Below are 17,257 nucleotides of genomic sequence, written 5' to 3' on the forward strand. Positions count from 1 at the left end.
GGTTCCTTGGCCATTTTGCAACTGTTGTGATTGTGAATCACATCTGAAACATTTTCTCAGCACCAAGACTAAAGGTGGGTTCAGGTAACCACATAAGGATCATCTGACAGGCTTCCAGGTCCTTCCTACCAATTACTGTCATTTCATTAAGTTCCTGCCAGTCTGGGGGATGGGGGGTGGATGGGAATTAATTGAGTCACTGTGTTCCTCTTTGAAGGACGGTTGTGAGCAGACTGGCTCCAAAGGAGGCAGTGATGTCTCTGGGTTCTTCTCTTTGATGTAGCACAGGACACATAAATGAGAAGGGGGGGGCAGGGGGGTCGTAGGCACCATGGCTGCTTCCTCTTCAGCAGCACACATCATTCTACTTGCGGCAGCAGAAATACAAAATGCAGTCTTATTCAGAGGAATGCAGAATGTGTTCTTGAGGCCAGAAGCTTGGACAGGGAAGGACTAAGACTAAAAGCAAAGCCTTTTCATCTGTGGCAGAATAGGGGCTTTAAGTAAAGGACAATTGCAGTATTTAAGCAGTAAAGTCTCACTTCACCATTCTGTGTCCTTTCTTGATCTGTTATGCTTCCCGATTTTAATGAGTGTGCCTTTGATTTTTAGATTTAATTGTGTTATTTCCTTTACATCTGGCAGCATGTTACAATGTGATACTAGCACATCTAGAAATGCACTGAGATGCCATTTGGAATGAGTTTCCCAAAGGGCATAGTAAACATCTTGAAGTGAAATTTTAAATATCATAATGTGAGTGTGTGTGCGCGCTTTAACAGCTTGAGATAGAACATAGTGCTCACCCACTGAAACCAGAATCTGATTTTTCTTTGTACATTCACAGGATTATGCAGCCATCACTACAAACTCATCTTAGTTTCCCTTCCCCCTAAAAGAAACCCATACCCATTAACTCTAACCCCCTATCCCACCCATCCAAGCCTGTAGCCATAACAACCCAGATTTCACTTTCTGTCTCTGTAGATTTGCCCATTCTAGACATGTCACATAAATGGTATCATATAATATGCAGTCTTTTGTGACTGCTTTAATGGTTTTGTTCCATCCACATTGTAGCATGTATTGGTAGTTAATTCTTTTGGGGGGCCAAATAATATTGCATTGTATGACTATACCACATTTTATCTATCCATTCAGCAGTTGAAGGGCATTTGGGTTGGTTCCATCATTTGACTATTGTGAATAATGCTGTCATGAATATTTGTGTACAAGTTTTCGTTTGATCATATGCTTTCAGTTCTCTTGGATATGAACCTAGAAGTATAATTGCTGGGTCATATGGTAACTTAACATTTAAAGCTTTGAGGAGCAGCCAAATTGTTTACCAAAGTGGTTATGCCACTTCACATTCCCACCAGCAATATATGAAGATTCCAACTTCTCCACATCCATGACAGATTTACTGTCTTTTTTAATTATAGCTATTTCAGTGGGTGTGATAGTATCTCATAGTAGATTTGATTTGCATTTTTCTGAAGACTAATGAGGTTGAGCATCTTGTCATATATTTATTGGCCATTTTTATGTCTCCTTTGGAGAGATATTTATTCAGATATCTTTTCCCATTTTAATTTGGTTGCTTCTGTTTTTATTATTAAGTTGTAAGGGTTCTTTATGTATTCTATCTATAAGTTCCTTGTCAGGTATATGATTTGCAAATAGCATATTTTCTCCCATTCTGTGGGCTGGGATATGATATCATTTGCAGGATAAAAGCATTTAATTTTGATAGAGTCCTATTTATCTACTTTTTCTTTTCTGGTTTGTACTTTTGATGTTATATGCAGGAAATCATTGTCTAATCCAAGGTAACAAAAATATACTCCTGTATTTTATTCTAAGAATGGTACCATTTTAGTTCTTACTTTTAGGTTTACAGTCCATTTTGAGTTAATACAGCATTGTCTGAATACACAATGATTGATTATAAACATGTTAATAATTTCAATTTTTTAAAAAATTTGGAATAATCTTTCTTCTTCCATTCTCCTCCAACTTACTGCATTCCTGCCATGTACAAGTACCATCAAGCATGGAAAATTGTATGAGTCACTGTCACTATGTCAAGGAATTTATAATCTAATAGAGAGTTAAAACAGACAACCTCATGAGTAGTGCCATGTGTGAGACAAATTACTTGCTCTAGACAAAGCCAAAATACTTTTAAATCAGAAAAAAGAGGGAGGACTTGAAATTACAGTGTCACCTCCACCCCAAGATGTTCTGTTATCACTGCCATGTGCACAAAGAAAAAGAAGGAAGCACTGAATTCAGGCTGCAGGTAGTGGACACCTTAATAGAAGAAAAGGTGCCCAATGTGCGGGTTTAGGATTTAGAATGGTGGAAATGGACAGGGAAGCGAGCACTCAAATGGCTAGAGCACAAGTGGGGCAATGCAAAGAGAATCACAGGAACAATAATCATTCTCTGTGGGCAGTGCGAAGGGGTGGTTCAGATAAGCCACATAGAAACACTGCTCCCAGACAGTGAGGGCTATGCAAAGGAACTTTAGTTATATCCTGTCTTGTGAACAGGGGCACCAGGAACAATGAAGCATGTTTGGGAACGTTAGCCCCGTGGCGGAGTCTACAGTGGCTTATGGAGAGGCAGGTACAGAGCTAATCATTCAGCCATAAAGTCTCAACCGTCTATGTGCCTTTCAGTCACTAATTCTTCTTCCCCTTAATGTAAAGAGGGAAGTCTATTTCTGCACAATTAACTGGTAAAAGAAATATTTTATAAACTGGGTCCTTGATGGGATATTTAAGAAAAGATCCTCACTTCCGGCCAAGATGGAAGCGTAGACAGACACACTGCATCTCCCTCCACAACTAAGAAGGAATACAATTACCTCAAAACTAAAAACAGCCAGAAGTCCCAGAAAATCAAACTACATGGAAATCCAGCAAACAAAGATATAAAGAAGAAATACTCATCTAGACAGGAGCGACAGCTCTACCTGGGAGGCAGAGGCAAACAAACACAGGAGCCTCTAAGAATGAGGAGACAGAGAAGTATGGCCCAAAAGGGGAAATGGATGAAGGTTCCAGTGGGAGAATTAAGTGACAAAGGATAGCCAACCTCACAGATGAGGAGATAAGACAACCTAACAGATGCAGAATTCAAAACACTGGTAATAAAGATGCTCACAGGCTTGACAGATATGCTTGAGTATGGTAAATGCATAAGAGAAGAAGTGAAGGCTATGCTAAGTGAAACGAAGGAAAATCCACACAAAACCAATGGTGAAGGGAAGGAAACCAGGGTTCAAATCAATGATTTGGAATGTAAGGAAGAAAAAAGCAGTCAACCAGTGCAGAATGAGGAAGCAAGAATTGAAAAAAAATGAGGAAAACTCAAATTTTACAAAGAAAATAGACATACAGGTCCAGGAAGCACGGAGGGTCCCAGGCAAGCTGGATCCACAGGGGACCACACCAGGATACATCATGACTGAGATGCCAAAGGTGAAAGATAAAGACAGTCCTGTGGACAGCAAGAGAGAGGTGGAGAGTTGTCTACAGGGGGGTGCCTATAGGACTATCAGCTGATTTCTCAGAGGACACTTTGCAGGCAGGAAGGTACTGGCAAGCAGTATTCAATGTGATGAAAGGCAACCTGCAACCAGGATTACTCTATCCAGCAAAGCTATCATTTGGAATGGAAGGGCAGATGAAGTGCTTCCCAGACAAGGTGAAGCTAAAGGAGTTCATCATCATCAAGCCATTATTATATGAAAGGGACTTACTTAAGAAAAAGATCAAAACAATGAAAACAAGAATGACAACAAACTCACAACTATCAACAACTGAATCTAAGAAATAAAAACAAAGTCCAACTAAGCAAATCAGAATAAGAACAGAATCATAGGTATGGGGATCATTTGGAGGGTTATCAGCTAGGAGGGGGGAGGGGGAGAAATGGGAAAATGGTGCAGGAACTAAGAAGCATAATTGGTTGGTATGAAATAGACAGGGGGGTGTTAAGAATAATATAGGAAAGGGTGAAGGCAAAGAACTTATATGTACGACCCATGGACATGAACTAAGGGGGGGTGGGATTGCTGGAGGGAAGGGGGTTACTGGGCAGAGGGGAGCAAAGGGGGAAAAATTGGGACTACTGTAACAACATAATAAAATATACTTTAAAAAGAAAAGGAAAGATCCTCTCCTATGGATAACCAAAGGAAACGTTTGGAATGGAGCACCTGAGACAGGAATTTTGCACACTTCTCTGTGGGAAGCCAGCCCACCTAGCCTGACAGCCCAGCAGACACAATTAAAAAATGGATCATTAAAGAAATACAGTTAAGGAGGTACCAAATCCTCTCAAATGCGAGCAAATCCTAATCCCACATGTAACCCCACAGGCAGGCAATGGGATAGGCCAGTTTCTCCTCCACCACTCAAGCAGCCCATATTTAAACCTGCTGTTACATTTTTAAAACTCAATCAGTCATTCTAATAAATGTGCAATAAATTTGTTCGGGAGAAAAGAGATTAGGCCTGTGATTTTAATAAGCAGAAGTTTAATATTTATTATGGCACAGATTAATGGAAGGAAATCACCTATTTTGAAGGAAGTGGTTTTACTGCACATTTTGAGGGAAGTGGTTTCTGAATGATAATTTTGCTAAAATAAATTTCAAACACATTTCTTTGGAAGCATCAAAACATGCTCTGTAATAGCTCTACTTGGTCTAGGCCATGTAAAACTATGTGTTAGGCGAAAAGAAGTTGTAACAAAAATTACATACTTTTAAATAGATAAAATATTTGCAAAGATGGATGAACTTGAGAATGTTTCAAATGCACAATGCTCAAATGCACACAGAGTCTTGTGTAGTCTCTTCTAATTGATGCTAAAGTGCAGTTTGAATGGGAACAGTAACCCCACACACACTGTGCTAAGAGTCCTTTTGAATAGGAAGCAAGGGCTCTTTATTTGGTGAGGATTTTTTTAAAGGGGTAACATTGGGAGTCCATTCTGTTCATTCTGAGTCCCACCGATTTGCCTTCCATGTTCTTCATCTGTTTCATCTTTCCTAACAGAAGGCTGTCGAGGATAGGATACTCAGTTCTTGCCTAAGTTCCCGCCTAAGCCAGGTCAATCTTCAAACAAAAAGCAACTTTTCACTGGAGACCTCTAAAAAAAAGGAGTGGGTTGAAATGTCCTCACTTGAACTTAAAAGCTTAATGAGCCTTGGTGCCAAAGAGCTGGAGACAGGCCAAGTCAGGGAGGCCAATTGTGATTTGGCAGAAAGACAAGGGAGAATCCTACATAGAAGGCCTATCAAATTCTTCGCAGCCTGCTAAGGCCAAAATCAGTAAGCAAAAGGGCCCAAGTTTGCTGAGATTTGAGTGAGCACCAGGGTTAGAGAAGGAGCTCTCAACAAAGAGCTCTAGACACACTGAGATCTACCATCTTGGGTCTTCATCTAATCACCTGCAAAGGTAGGTGGGAAGATGGGATCCAGATTGTTCACCCCTCAGGGTTGCTGAGAGAAGTAAAAAAGGGATTTCTGAATACTGAAGAAAGCAATGCTGATTCAAAGGCACCAGTCTGGAGTCGCCAATAACTGTAATGACCATACAGCCCGGTTAGCCAAGGACAGTCACAGATTTCATTTGTTGTTGCAGCATCTTGGCTGGTTCATTCCCCCACTCACTCTCAAAAGAGTCTTATTTGAATGACAAACTATTATAGGTCACTGGGTCAGACTAATCTCATTTCTTTTTCAACAGTTAAGGAAAATATTGCTTGTGTAGTTTATATTAGATAAGGCCTCTTAACAATAGCCTGTTGAAATGATGCAAAAGCATGACCAGACCTGAAATCATTAGGTTAGATCATGATCAGTTGACTGGCAGTTTCCAGAGATGGTTATTAAGGTCTCTAGTGCCTTCCTCTACCAGGGCTATGAAATACAGGTGACCTCAAGCTTCTCAAAGCTCTACTTAGATCCCTTGGTTTCCATGACACCACACTTCCTGGTTTCTTCTCCTCTCTCTGATAACTCTTCACGAGCTTCTCTTTCACCTCTCACCCAGGGTTGGGACTTCCTCAAACTAAGACCTTGTTCTACTGTTCTTTCTTTTTCAAATTTAATTTAATTTTTTATTTTTAATTGAATTTATTGGGGTGATATTGGTTAATAAAATTACATAAGTTTCAGTTCTATAATACATCATTTGTATATTGTATTGTGTATTCACCACCCAAAGTCAAGTCTGCTCTCATCACCATTTAGTCCTCCTTTACCCTCTCTTACCTCCCCTCACCCCCCTTTCCCTCTGGTAATTACCATACTGTTGTTTGACTATAAATTTGTTTGTTTTTTTCTTAATCCCTTCATCTTTTTCATTTAGCCTCCAGGCCCCTCTTCTCTAACAGCTGTCAGTCTGTTCTCTGTACCTATGCATTTGTTTCTATTTTATTTGTTAGTTTATTTTGTTCATTGGATTTCACATATAAGTAAAATCATATGGTATGTGTCTTTCTCTGACCGGCTTACTTCACCTAGCATAATAGTCTCCAATTCCATCCATGCTGTTGCAAAAGGTAAGATTTCCTTCTTTTTTATGGCATAGTGGTATACCAGTGTGTAAATGTACCATGGCTTTTTTATCCACTCATCTACTGAGGGACACTTGGGCTGCTTCCAAATCTTGCCTATTGTAAACAATAATGCAGTGAACATAGGCGTGCATATATTCTTTCAAATCAATGTTCTAGGCTTCTTTGAATATATTCCCAGAGGTGGAATTGTTGGGTCTAAGGCAGATCCATTTTTAATTTTTTTGAGGAACCTCCAGGCTGCTTTCCATAATGTCTACACCAATCTTCACTCCCACCAACTAAGGTTCCCTTTTCTCCACATTCTTGCCAACATTTGTTTTTTGTTGATTTATTGATGATAGCCTAACCTCTCCTCCTGCATGTGTTCCTGGGCAGGATATCCTTGTTTCTCCCTTACTCTATTTTCACCTAATGTAAAATTCACTTGATGTAACATTTTCCCCAATAACTATCTCCCAAATTATAAAATTCTCCCCTTGTTTAAATTATTAAATTTGGGGAGTTAAATCTTAGTAACTTTTGCATTTAGTCATACACAAGTTGACACTTCAATCACTGCTTTGTGTGTGTGTTCAATCGGCACATTATAAAACTCTTGAAGATCAAGGATAAAGCCTTGTATTTCCTTCTTACGCCCCCAAGTGCCTAATCTGGGGCTGTGCGGAACATGGTCGATATCCAACAAAACCTTCTCCAAATGACAAAATGTATCCATGGAAAGCTACACCATTCACTCCCAGCCTGTCCTAGAGACTTGTACATATCTGTGCACACCACATCTTATGCTGAAATCAGGACAAGAATCCAAGACAAACCCTCCTTCTGAGAATAAGCAGCTCATTCATCAACGATGATATAAACAAGTGTTTGCCAATAGATTTCTTATCTTCAGAAAATCATTTCAGCAACATAAGAACTGAGACAAAAACCCACTAAGGCATTCTTTATTGGTTACTTATTTGCAGAGTAACATACTCAGACACCGCACTCCATGAAAACATGTCTGCAGAACAAACCCATAAGTTCACCTCTGTGACTCCAAAGAAGATGGCGCTGTCAAGGAGCATCTTACACATAAAGAAAGCAGGTATTTCCAGCCCTTGACCTCCAAGTTTTCAGAGATGAGTAAAAGTGTGTGTGTGTGTGTGTGTGTGTGTGCGCGTGTGCACGCGTGTGTGTGTGTGTGTGTGTGTGTGTGTGTGTGTGAAGGAGAAGGGGAGGGACGGGGAGAGGAAGGGGAAGACAGAAGAAGAGAGGGGACAGAGACAGCAGATAATATTGAGGATGACAGTTAAGACTGGGAGAAAGTTAAGGTCAGTTATGATTAGATAACCTAGGTAGAAATCTTACTGCTAGTCAATACGTGTTAGTAACAGATGTACTATGTGCTACATGTGTGTCCAGTGAGGAAAACTCAAAGGGAAACAGAAGGAGTCTTCAGGAAGTTTTCCACCTGGGACAGGAAGCAGATGTGGGACAAAGAGCTGAAGTTCAGTGCCAGCAGTAGAGGTGCTCAGAAGCCAGAGAGGAACCCACTAACTCTGCCTGGAGCATTCTGGAACAGCTTCTTAAAGACAGAGACTGCAACAGACTTGGGGGGTGGGGGGCAGGAGGAAATGACATCACCACAGAGGTCAAGGTTACTATTTTCAAAACAATCCCTCTAGGCCTCCAGCTCTGCCAGCCAAAGCTCATTACATACAGATGATCAAGTCTGTAAGGGACCCAAACTGTCTTGCCCAGTTTTTGATCATAGGTTGGGCACGAGAAGCCAGAAAGTAAAATCTCCATTCGTTCATCCTGTGGCTTGTTGGCAGCTCTAGGCAGAGAGCTGATGGGCACACAGTGACACTGAGTTCCACTGACTGTTTCATATCTGTAATTGATTTTGGGCCTATTCCTAACAATAATAATGAGAATAGCTAGTGATCCAAAGTGCCAACAAGAGCCAGACACTGCTGAGCGCTTCATGGTATTCTCTCACTGGAATCTTGCAGGGACCATAAGAGGCAGTAACTTCCCCATTTCACAGACAGAGGGGGAAAAGTTACCATTTGAATGTCTGCTAGGTTCCCAGCACTAAACAAAAAGTTTTATACATATTTTCAATTCATTTAATCCCCAGAACACCCCTATGAATTAGGTACAATAATATCTGTTTTCATAGGTGAGGAAAATGGTGCTCAGGGAGGTTATGTAACTTGCCCAAGGACATACAGGAGGGCAAATTCAAGTTCTGGACTGTTCACGAGGTTGAACCATATAAAAATCACATTTTTCTGACTGATTTGGTCCACTAATACATTTTCACGGAATTCAACCTAAGGTTCCCCAAATCCATTCACTTTTCACTATGCTCTCTCATCAACGGATTTGCACTGGCTTTGGTTATATATGTAACATATGTAAAGCAAGTGTGGTGAAATAATAATAATAATGGCTTTTAGTTGCAGGGTATATGGGTAATCCTTGCATTATTCTTGTAACATTTTTTTATAAGTTTGAAAATTTCAAAGTAAAAAGTCAGGGCTTGGGGATGGGGGTGGAATTATAAAGAAATTCCTGAGAAAACTTTTGGTAAAAATTACTTCATTTACCCAGAGAGCATTTTTGCACTGCCCAAACACAATTACTTTCCTTTATGAGAATAAACAATTTACATCTAAAATTAATTCCATAGCACTATGGGCTGGCCAACTTTTTCTGTGGAAGACTAGATAGTAAAGAGGCTCTATGATCCCCGTGCAAACTCTAGTTATGTTTTATTTACAATCCTTTAAAAACGTAAAAGCCATTTTTTGCAAGAAGGAAGGCCAGTACAAAAACAGACCAAGGGTCATGATCTGCCAACCCCTGATACAGATGGAATTTCATAGAGTTCTAGCTAAATAGTACAGTCCTAGTCAGGAACACAAGTCAGAAACTTTGCTTTCTGGAATGATTTCAAGACAGTCTGATCCAGGTACAGAAAAGTGAATGACCATCATCAGGGACTCTGTAGGGAGAAGAGCTTCCTTAGGGAACGTTTTTTTTTTTTTTTTTTTTTTTTTTTTGTAGCCTTCCTTTTGAACCTTGGAGTCCTCAAGGACACAATGCCTCATTCAATTAACATTTCTAACAGCATGACAACTGTCACACATTTGCAGCTTTGTCACACTTTGACCCCAGATCTTTAATACTCAGTGGAGGGCTCATGTCATTTGAGCATTAACCTCTCAAACTTGGCAAAAGTAACAGAGGAAGAGAACGCATCCACGACAATTCTATTTGGCATATGCACTCTCTTTTATACTTGCTATTACTGTAAGTTATGCATTTATGCATAAGTATTACTGTATATGCGGGGGTGCATATGCGAAGTCACAGGCATTGCACTTCAGAGGGGAAGTAATAGAGCTCCCAGGGTGATTTGGAGGCTAGTCAGTTTCCATCTGCTGTGCTGCCTGTAGGTGCCAGTCTTTTCTCCTCTCCTGTTGACGTAGTTTTTATTTTTAGTGCAGGTCCACCACTTCCATTATCTGCGCCTAGTTTTGATGGCTCCACCTAAGAACACTGAAACCTACATCCTCCACTGACCACGGCTTCCTGTCCTTTCATGCCCTCACTCTTATTGGACTTGCCTTTGTATCTTAAGAACAACCGGGCCCTTGATGCTTACATCTTCCAAGACAGCCAACCCAGTGAGACCCAGCAGTTATTCTCTGCACTACCCTTTTCCCTGCGCTCCAGGTTTCCTGGCCCCAATTTCATTCCAACACTACCCCGTAATATCTTGTTTTTCTCTCCCACTAAAATCCCATTTCTAGACACAGGGCAGTAGGGAACAGCAAAAGCTAAGAAATCAGACTTCTGCATTCAAATCTTTCTTACCTGTATAACCTTAGCCAAGTTAGGTAATCCTTTGTGCCTCAGCTACTTGCACTGTAAAATGGGTGTGGTAATAGTCCTCACAGGCTGTGGTTAGGTTTAGAACCAGGCTGGTAAGAAGAAAACTAGGCCCCAGCCCCTGATGGTGCCTTTATTTAGTTTGACAAGAACTATTAATTTATTCCATGCTCATTAAAAACTCAGGAAATTTTTAGTGAACAAAAAGCATGGTGTCCCTCCACAGTTGCAACCAACATTTAGAGCCAGTCCAACTCAGACAAGGAGATAGGACTTTGTTGAATAAAAGGAGGAATAGTTTTCAGCTAGGGTCCTATATTTTTAATGAGGCTACATGAATGGTGTCTATGAGTTAGAACTCCTTAATCACCAGCATCCATGAAACTCTCTGATTCTAGAGAGTGGCACAGCCTTGAGCATTTTTTAAAATTTTATCAAATTTATTGGAGTGACATTAACAAAATTATATAGGTTTCAAGTGTACTCTACTTTCCAAAGACAGGTGTTTAAAACCTGCATGGATCCACTGTCTGGGAACCCTCCCTTTCCTGAGACCCTCCTAGCTGAGTTTCCTGTCGTTGGGTCCCTGCCACCAACCAACCACACACCTGAAACAGTGCAAGTCCCCCTCCTGGCCAGATTGGTCTCTGGAGACAATTCCCAGAAAACGCAGCAGCCCAATATGCTCAGATCAAACCTAGCTATGCCCTGACCAAAAAGGTGAGGGAAAATCTTCCTCCGTTGTTACCAGCCTTCAGTGCAGGCAGCTCCTGGGCCATGTTTTTGTGTCTCATTGCTCTGTGGGTCTTGAGCTTATGAGTTTGTTTTCATCTGGTTTCTCTGGCTGTTGACCCAGCCTTCTCTCCAAGGCTCTGGCTGGAATCATGCTACTGGCTTTCCTTGTCTCTGGCTGCCAAGGCAGTTCATTTCACCTTAGCAAACTCTGTGCCAGGGCTGCCCACTGGACTTGACCCTGGTCCTCAGACTCCTTCAAATCCCCCATATTTACAGCACTTAGACCATAACTCATTTATCTTGGGTTGTATCCTGCCTATCCAGACAGTAACACATGCCCACATCCTGTATTGGCCGGTTCTCTCAGTTTTATCACCAGGCTGTCTGCTGTCCATGCCCTTTATCTAAAGAGACCTCTGCTATAATCTGTGCCTCTGTGTTTTCTGACCATACTACTTCCTAATCATGGGCTGGACTTAAACCCTATCCCTCTGCTCTGATACAGCCCTAACATTCATTTATGTGTTTGCAAAAGGCCAAAAGATAGCAGCACTGCACACCTGACAGAATCCATCTCCTACCTCAACATCTTCATTTAGATAAAAATCAAATTCTGTGTGTGCAAATGTCTTTACATCAAGAGCCTTACCTTCAGATGAGCCTACTCAATCCAAAGTCAGGCATTACCCCCGATAGATCTATTCGTGGGGATGTAGTGGAAAAGCAGAGGCCTACAAGAATCTTTGGAGTAATTGTTAGGTAAACAAAAATTGGTATCAAAGACCCACTTCCACAGATTAAGCATTAGGGGAATATATGAGATTATATTCTGGCTAGTCTGTTATCACCGGGAGAGGGCTAAGCCCAGAATCATTGGAGAAGCAGGTGCTAGAATACAAGTGAAGTGGTCGGAGTCTGTCCAGACTTGTCTCTGGTGGGATGCTAAACCAGTTATGATTCACCTATGAGATGAGATCTGACTTAGATTTAATAAAGAAAAAAGATCTGGTGAGAGACATAAATAGGAGAAGACTTCATAAGAAGGAAAGCATGAAATCAGCTAGCAGGGGATATAAACTTCTCTCAAAAAGGAGATTTTCCATCTCCTTTTTGGTTGGGGCATAGCTAGGTTTGATCTGAGCACATTGGGCTGCTACAGACTGAGATTAGCAGGTGCACTTTCTGGGACTTGTCTCCAGAGACCAATCTGGCCAGGAGGGGGACTTGCACGGTTCCAGGGGTGCAGTTGGTTGACAGCAGGGGCCAAATGGGAGCAGGGGGCAAAACAAAAAAAAAAGGCTGACATGAAATGTGTTGAAAGATGCTGCATAAAAATCAACATCTGTACATGAATGTACATTTTAGGGCATTAGCCACAGGATCTTGTTGAAATTCACACAAACAAAAAAAAGGTGTATGGAATAGGCAATAGGTACAAACGTTTTATCATTTTTTTAAACATATTTTTAAAGATTTTATTTATTTATTTTTAGAGGGGAAAGGAGGGCGAAAGAAAGGGAGAGAAACATCAATGTGTGTTTCCCTCTCGCACACCCCCAACTGGGGACCTGGCCTGTAACCCAGGCATGTACTCTTGACTGGGAATCGAATCAGCTGCCTTTTGGTTTAGAGGCCGGTGTTCAGTCCACTGAGCCACACCAGCCAGGGCTATTATCATTTTAGAAAGGGGAAAAAAGAAACTAGAGGAAGTTAACTTACTTAAGGGGTGAAGTAGGGACCTGACTATCTAGTTCTCAGGCTACAAAGCCCATGCTCTTTCAGCTACATCGGTGGGTGGGTCCCAAAAAACATTCTGAAAATCACTAAAATTAGAGTGCATTTTATGTGATTCCATTTACATAAAGTTTAAGAAAATATAAAATAGATGTTATGATGACAGAAATCAGAACAATGCTTTCTACAGGTGGTTGAGACTGACTGGGGAAGGACATGGGGGAACTTTCTGTTCTATATCTTGACCAGGATGTAGGTTACATGCATGTACACTGTTTCCAAAACAATTTAGATCATAAATTTTGGAGCTATAGATTTCATGTATAGACATTTCACTTCAAGAAAACAAGAAATCAGTACTGCAATTAAAGAACCTATTAAATAAATTCAAAATTTGAAATATTGATTTGAAGTTTATATCTATCCACCTATAAGTATCAAGGTTCTAGTTTATTTTGTGTCCAGAACCACTTCACAGAAAGCTCTTGAACAAGTGGCAGTCTATGACAAAGCCCAGGTTCAAAACATAAAAATTAAACACTGCAGTTAATATTCATACTTGAATTTTGCCAACAGCACAAATTAAGTCTATAAAACCAGTTCAGGGAAGCAGGCCCAGTGAGGAACATTACGTGACACGCTTGTGAGTAAATAGAAGCACTGTTTGCACTTGGCACAAGCTGCTTTTGTTGGGCGGTGTGGGGGGGGGGCACAAGGGGAGAAAAGTTGCTACTTTTACAACAATTCAGTCCACATCCTTCCAACTACCTGGGCTCGAACTTTTACCTAGTGAAAGAAGTAGCAGCTACCAGACACTCCTTCCACATCTGGCCTGCAACTGCCACGGTGCCTGCCACACCCCTTTGACCGCTGACTCCCTCACCTACTTGTGTTTACTGCTTAGCCCCGTGATTTTTTTTTTTAACTTCAGATTCAAACTGATTAAGTTCAAAACAAAATACTGGAAGTTTTACCTACGAACTGAATAGCAATAATAACTTTTTAAAATGAAAACCAACTGGATACAGGCTATACTTACTCGCAGAGAAGGATTCCGTTTTCCAACCCTGTCCGAAAATCTTTATCACCAAAGCTCCTGCCGGTTACTTGCTGGAAAAGAAAAAGAAGAAAAAAACAGAGCATAAGTTTTTCTTTTTTTAATCGGGAAGTGCAGTGATCATATATTTATATATACTTAAGAGCTTTGAAATAACTGGTGGCATTTTAAGAATGGGAAAAATCAGCTCTGAATTTCCTTTCCATGTGTAGTTTTGCTTAGATCAGCTAATATTAAATTTAGACCATTTTTTTGAAGGTTTTTTCCCTATCTATTACTGTTAAAAATATCTGTTCTTCCTGATAAGAATATTACTTTTTGGGTTTGGCCATAAGTCAAGACGACAGCCTCTTTCATCCATACACTTTCAAAAAAGCCTGTAGGAAATACCAGTTATGGATCAAGTATCTATTTGTTAAAATGTTAAGGGGGCAGGAGGGAAAGGAAGGCAGACCCCTAACCTTGAGAGACTAATATTAAAGCAGAAAGGTTAAAGCTAATATCCACAGTAACATGATGTAGGAGAGGAAAATAATGGCTGGGGAAGAATGAACTTTCACAGCACAGGTCCATGGGCCTATCCTAATGCCTCTCAGCAGCCCTCTGGCCTAGGCTCTAGGGCATTCATTCACTCATTCAATACATGTTGTTTGATCATCTACAAAATGCCATGTAAATATGCACACTATAAACTCTAAAGCAACTTCTTAAAACAGCAAAGTTTTAAAAAATTACAGACCAAGAAAGAGATAAAAAGAAATCATAAAACACTCTAACAATTAAGAAAGGCAAAAAGAACAAAAACAGAGAAAGGAATACAGAACAGACGGAATAAATAGAAAGGAAATAGCAATGCTGTAGACTTAAATCTAAGCATATCAGTAAGTGTATTAAATATAAGTGGCCCAAACGTCCCTAATTAAAAGACAGAGATTGTCAGATTGGATTAAAAAAAGCAAGATTCAACAATGTGATGCTTATGAAAATTACACTTCAAATATAAAGATAGAAATAGGTTAAAAATAGAAGAATAGAATAAGATACACCATGCTAACACTAATCAAAAGAAAGTTGAGTAGTTACGTTGATGTCAGACAAAGGAACTTTTAGAACAAAAAATAATTCAAGGACAGAGAAAGTCATTTCATAACGACAAAGGGTTTAACTCATCAGGAAGACAAAACAATCCTAACCACTTTTGCACCTAATTATTTTTTAAAAGCTTCAGAATATATAGGCCAAAATAGATGAACTTGTAAGGAGAAATAACAAATTCACCACTAGAGTCAAAGATTTAATTTCTCTCTTTGAAAACAGAATAAGCAGGCAGAAAATCAAGAGCTTCAAAATACATAAGCCAAAACAGATGGACTTGCAAGGAGAAATAGACAAATTCACAACTAGAGTCAAATATTTAATATCTCTCTTTGAAATCGGATAAAGTGAGCAGACAGAGAATCAATAAGGATAAAGAAGAGTTGAACAACGCTATGCACTAAGTTGATTTAATTGACATTTCTAGAATACTCCAACCTATAACAGCAGAATACACATTTTTCTTCTTAAGTTCACAATGAACATTGATTGAAATAGATCAATTCCTGGGTTAGAAAACAAGTTTCCACCGTGGAACTTAAAAGAATTCAGTTCCTAAAAAGTATTTTATCTGACTGACCACAATGGAATTAAATTAGAAACTAACAACAGAAATATCTCTGGAATAATCCGCAAATAATTTTAAACTAAGCAGCATAATTCTACACAACCCTTTGATTAAAAAAGGAATCAAAAGAAATTATAATGTATTTTTTAGTGAAATAATGTGGCAATATAAAAATGTATAGAGAGACACTATAGTAGTATTTGTGGAAAATGTATAACACAAAACATCTATATCAGAAAAAAATCTCAACTCAGTGAATTTTGCTTCCACCTTAAGTAAATTAAGCCCAAATTAAGCAGGAAAAGGAAAAAAAAAACTTTATATTAGAATTGAAGTCAATCAAATAGAAAAATCAATGGTATCAAAAGCTGTTTCTTTGAGAGCAATAAAATGATAACTCTTCAGCCAGGCTGATAAACCATTAGCTAATAAAATTGATAACCTTTGTTTTTTAGCCAAAAAAAGAAAGACACAAATTATCAACATCAGGAATGACAGAGATGACATCATTTCATATTTCACAGACATTAAAAGGATAACAATAAAATAGCATAAATAAATTTGTGACAATAAATTTGTTAGGTAGCAGCTAGGAATGTGCAACCAGATGGGGAATAAAGGCAACAAAATAGCACTGGAGGGGATAGGGGGGTCCTTGAGATTCTATGCGGGGAAAGGGAGCCTCTATAACAATTTCACTAACTAAGATTATTCCCAAGATTTAGAAGGGGGCAGGGAAGAACCTAGAAGTTGAGTAAGGTATATACCCCTTGGACCCCAATAGTTGGCATACTTAGATTAGCTAGGTACCCACTTGTAGCCTCGGCTCAAGTGTATAGAAAAAACTTACTAACAATTTCCTTTCCTCTATTTGTGGGGCATTTAGACTTGTTGGGTGCCTGCTTGCAGCTCCGTGCTTGTATGTGTTTCATAAATAAACTAGCTATCTCATTTCCACTATAGGTGTTCGTCTGTCACTTGAATCATTCTCTTGCAAGTGAGACAAGAACTGAGGCGAGGTGGGGGGCAGAGGAGCCTCTTGACCTGAGTTTCTTTCTCCTGTCATCTGTAACAAATTCACCAACTTAGATGAATAGGATAAATTCCTTGATACAAACAATGAAAGTTCACTCAACAAAGAAATATATCATCTCCGTCCCAGCCCCTCCAAAAATGCCAGGCCCAGAAGGCTTGCCTGGTAAAACATACTGAATATTTAAGGAAGAAATAAGGCAATTCTACACAAACTCTTCCAGACATCTATTGAGGAAAGAATACTCACCAATTCATTCTATTAGGCCAACATCACCTTGCTTCCAAAACCAGACAAAGACATTATCAGACACAGACACACACACACACACACACACACACACACACACACACACAGGAAATATGTCAACATGTTACAACTTCATGGTGGGAATCAGATGTGATTTTTATTTTCTTCTTTATAATTTTATCTATTTTCACCCTGGCTAGTGTGGCTCAATGGGTTGAGCACCAGCCCGAGAACTGAAAGGTCACTGGTTGGATTCCTTATCAGGGCACATGCCTGGGTTGCAGGCCAGGTTCCCAGT

At 39.8% G+C, this 17,257-nt stretch overlaps 1 protein-coding gene across 4 annotated transcripts in view; it reads right to left on the reverse strand.

The window, feature by feature from the left end:
• Window positions 1–17,257, reverse strand: part of LIMCH1 (LIM and calponin homology domains 1) — a 315,733-nt gene that overhangs the window by 177,406 nt on the left and 121,070 nt on the right. For all 4 annotated transcript variants that reach the window (XM_090266941.1, XM_090266945.1, XM_090266943.1 and 1 more), the window contains exon 2: window positions 13,997–14,067. In XM_090266941.1, the coding sequence (XP_090123067.1) occupies window positions 13,997–14,067 (71 nt within the window). The remainder of the gene's footprint in view (window positions 1–13,996; window positions 14,068–17,257) is intronic.

This window comes from Furipterus horrens, unplaced genomic scaffold, assembly GCF_987537825.1.
Source record: "Furipterus horrens unplaced genomic scaffold, mFurHor1.1.pri manual_scaffold_2, whole genome shotgun sequence".
Taxonomy (NCBI): domain Eukaryota; kingdom Metazoa; phylum Chordata; class Mammalia; order Chiroptera; family Furipteridae; genus Furipterus; species Furipterus horrens.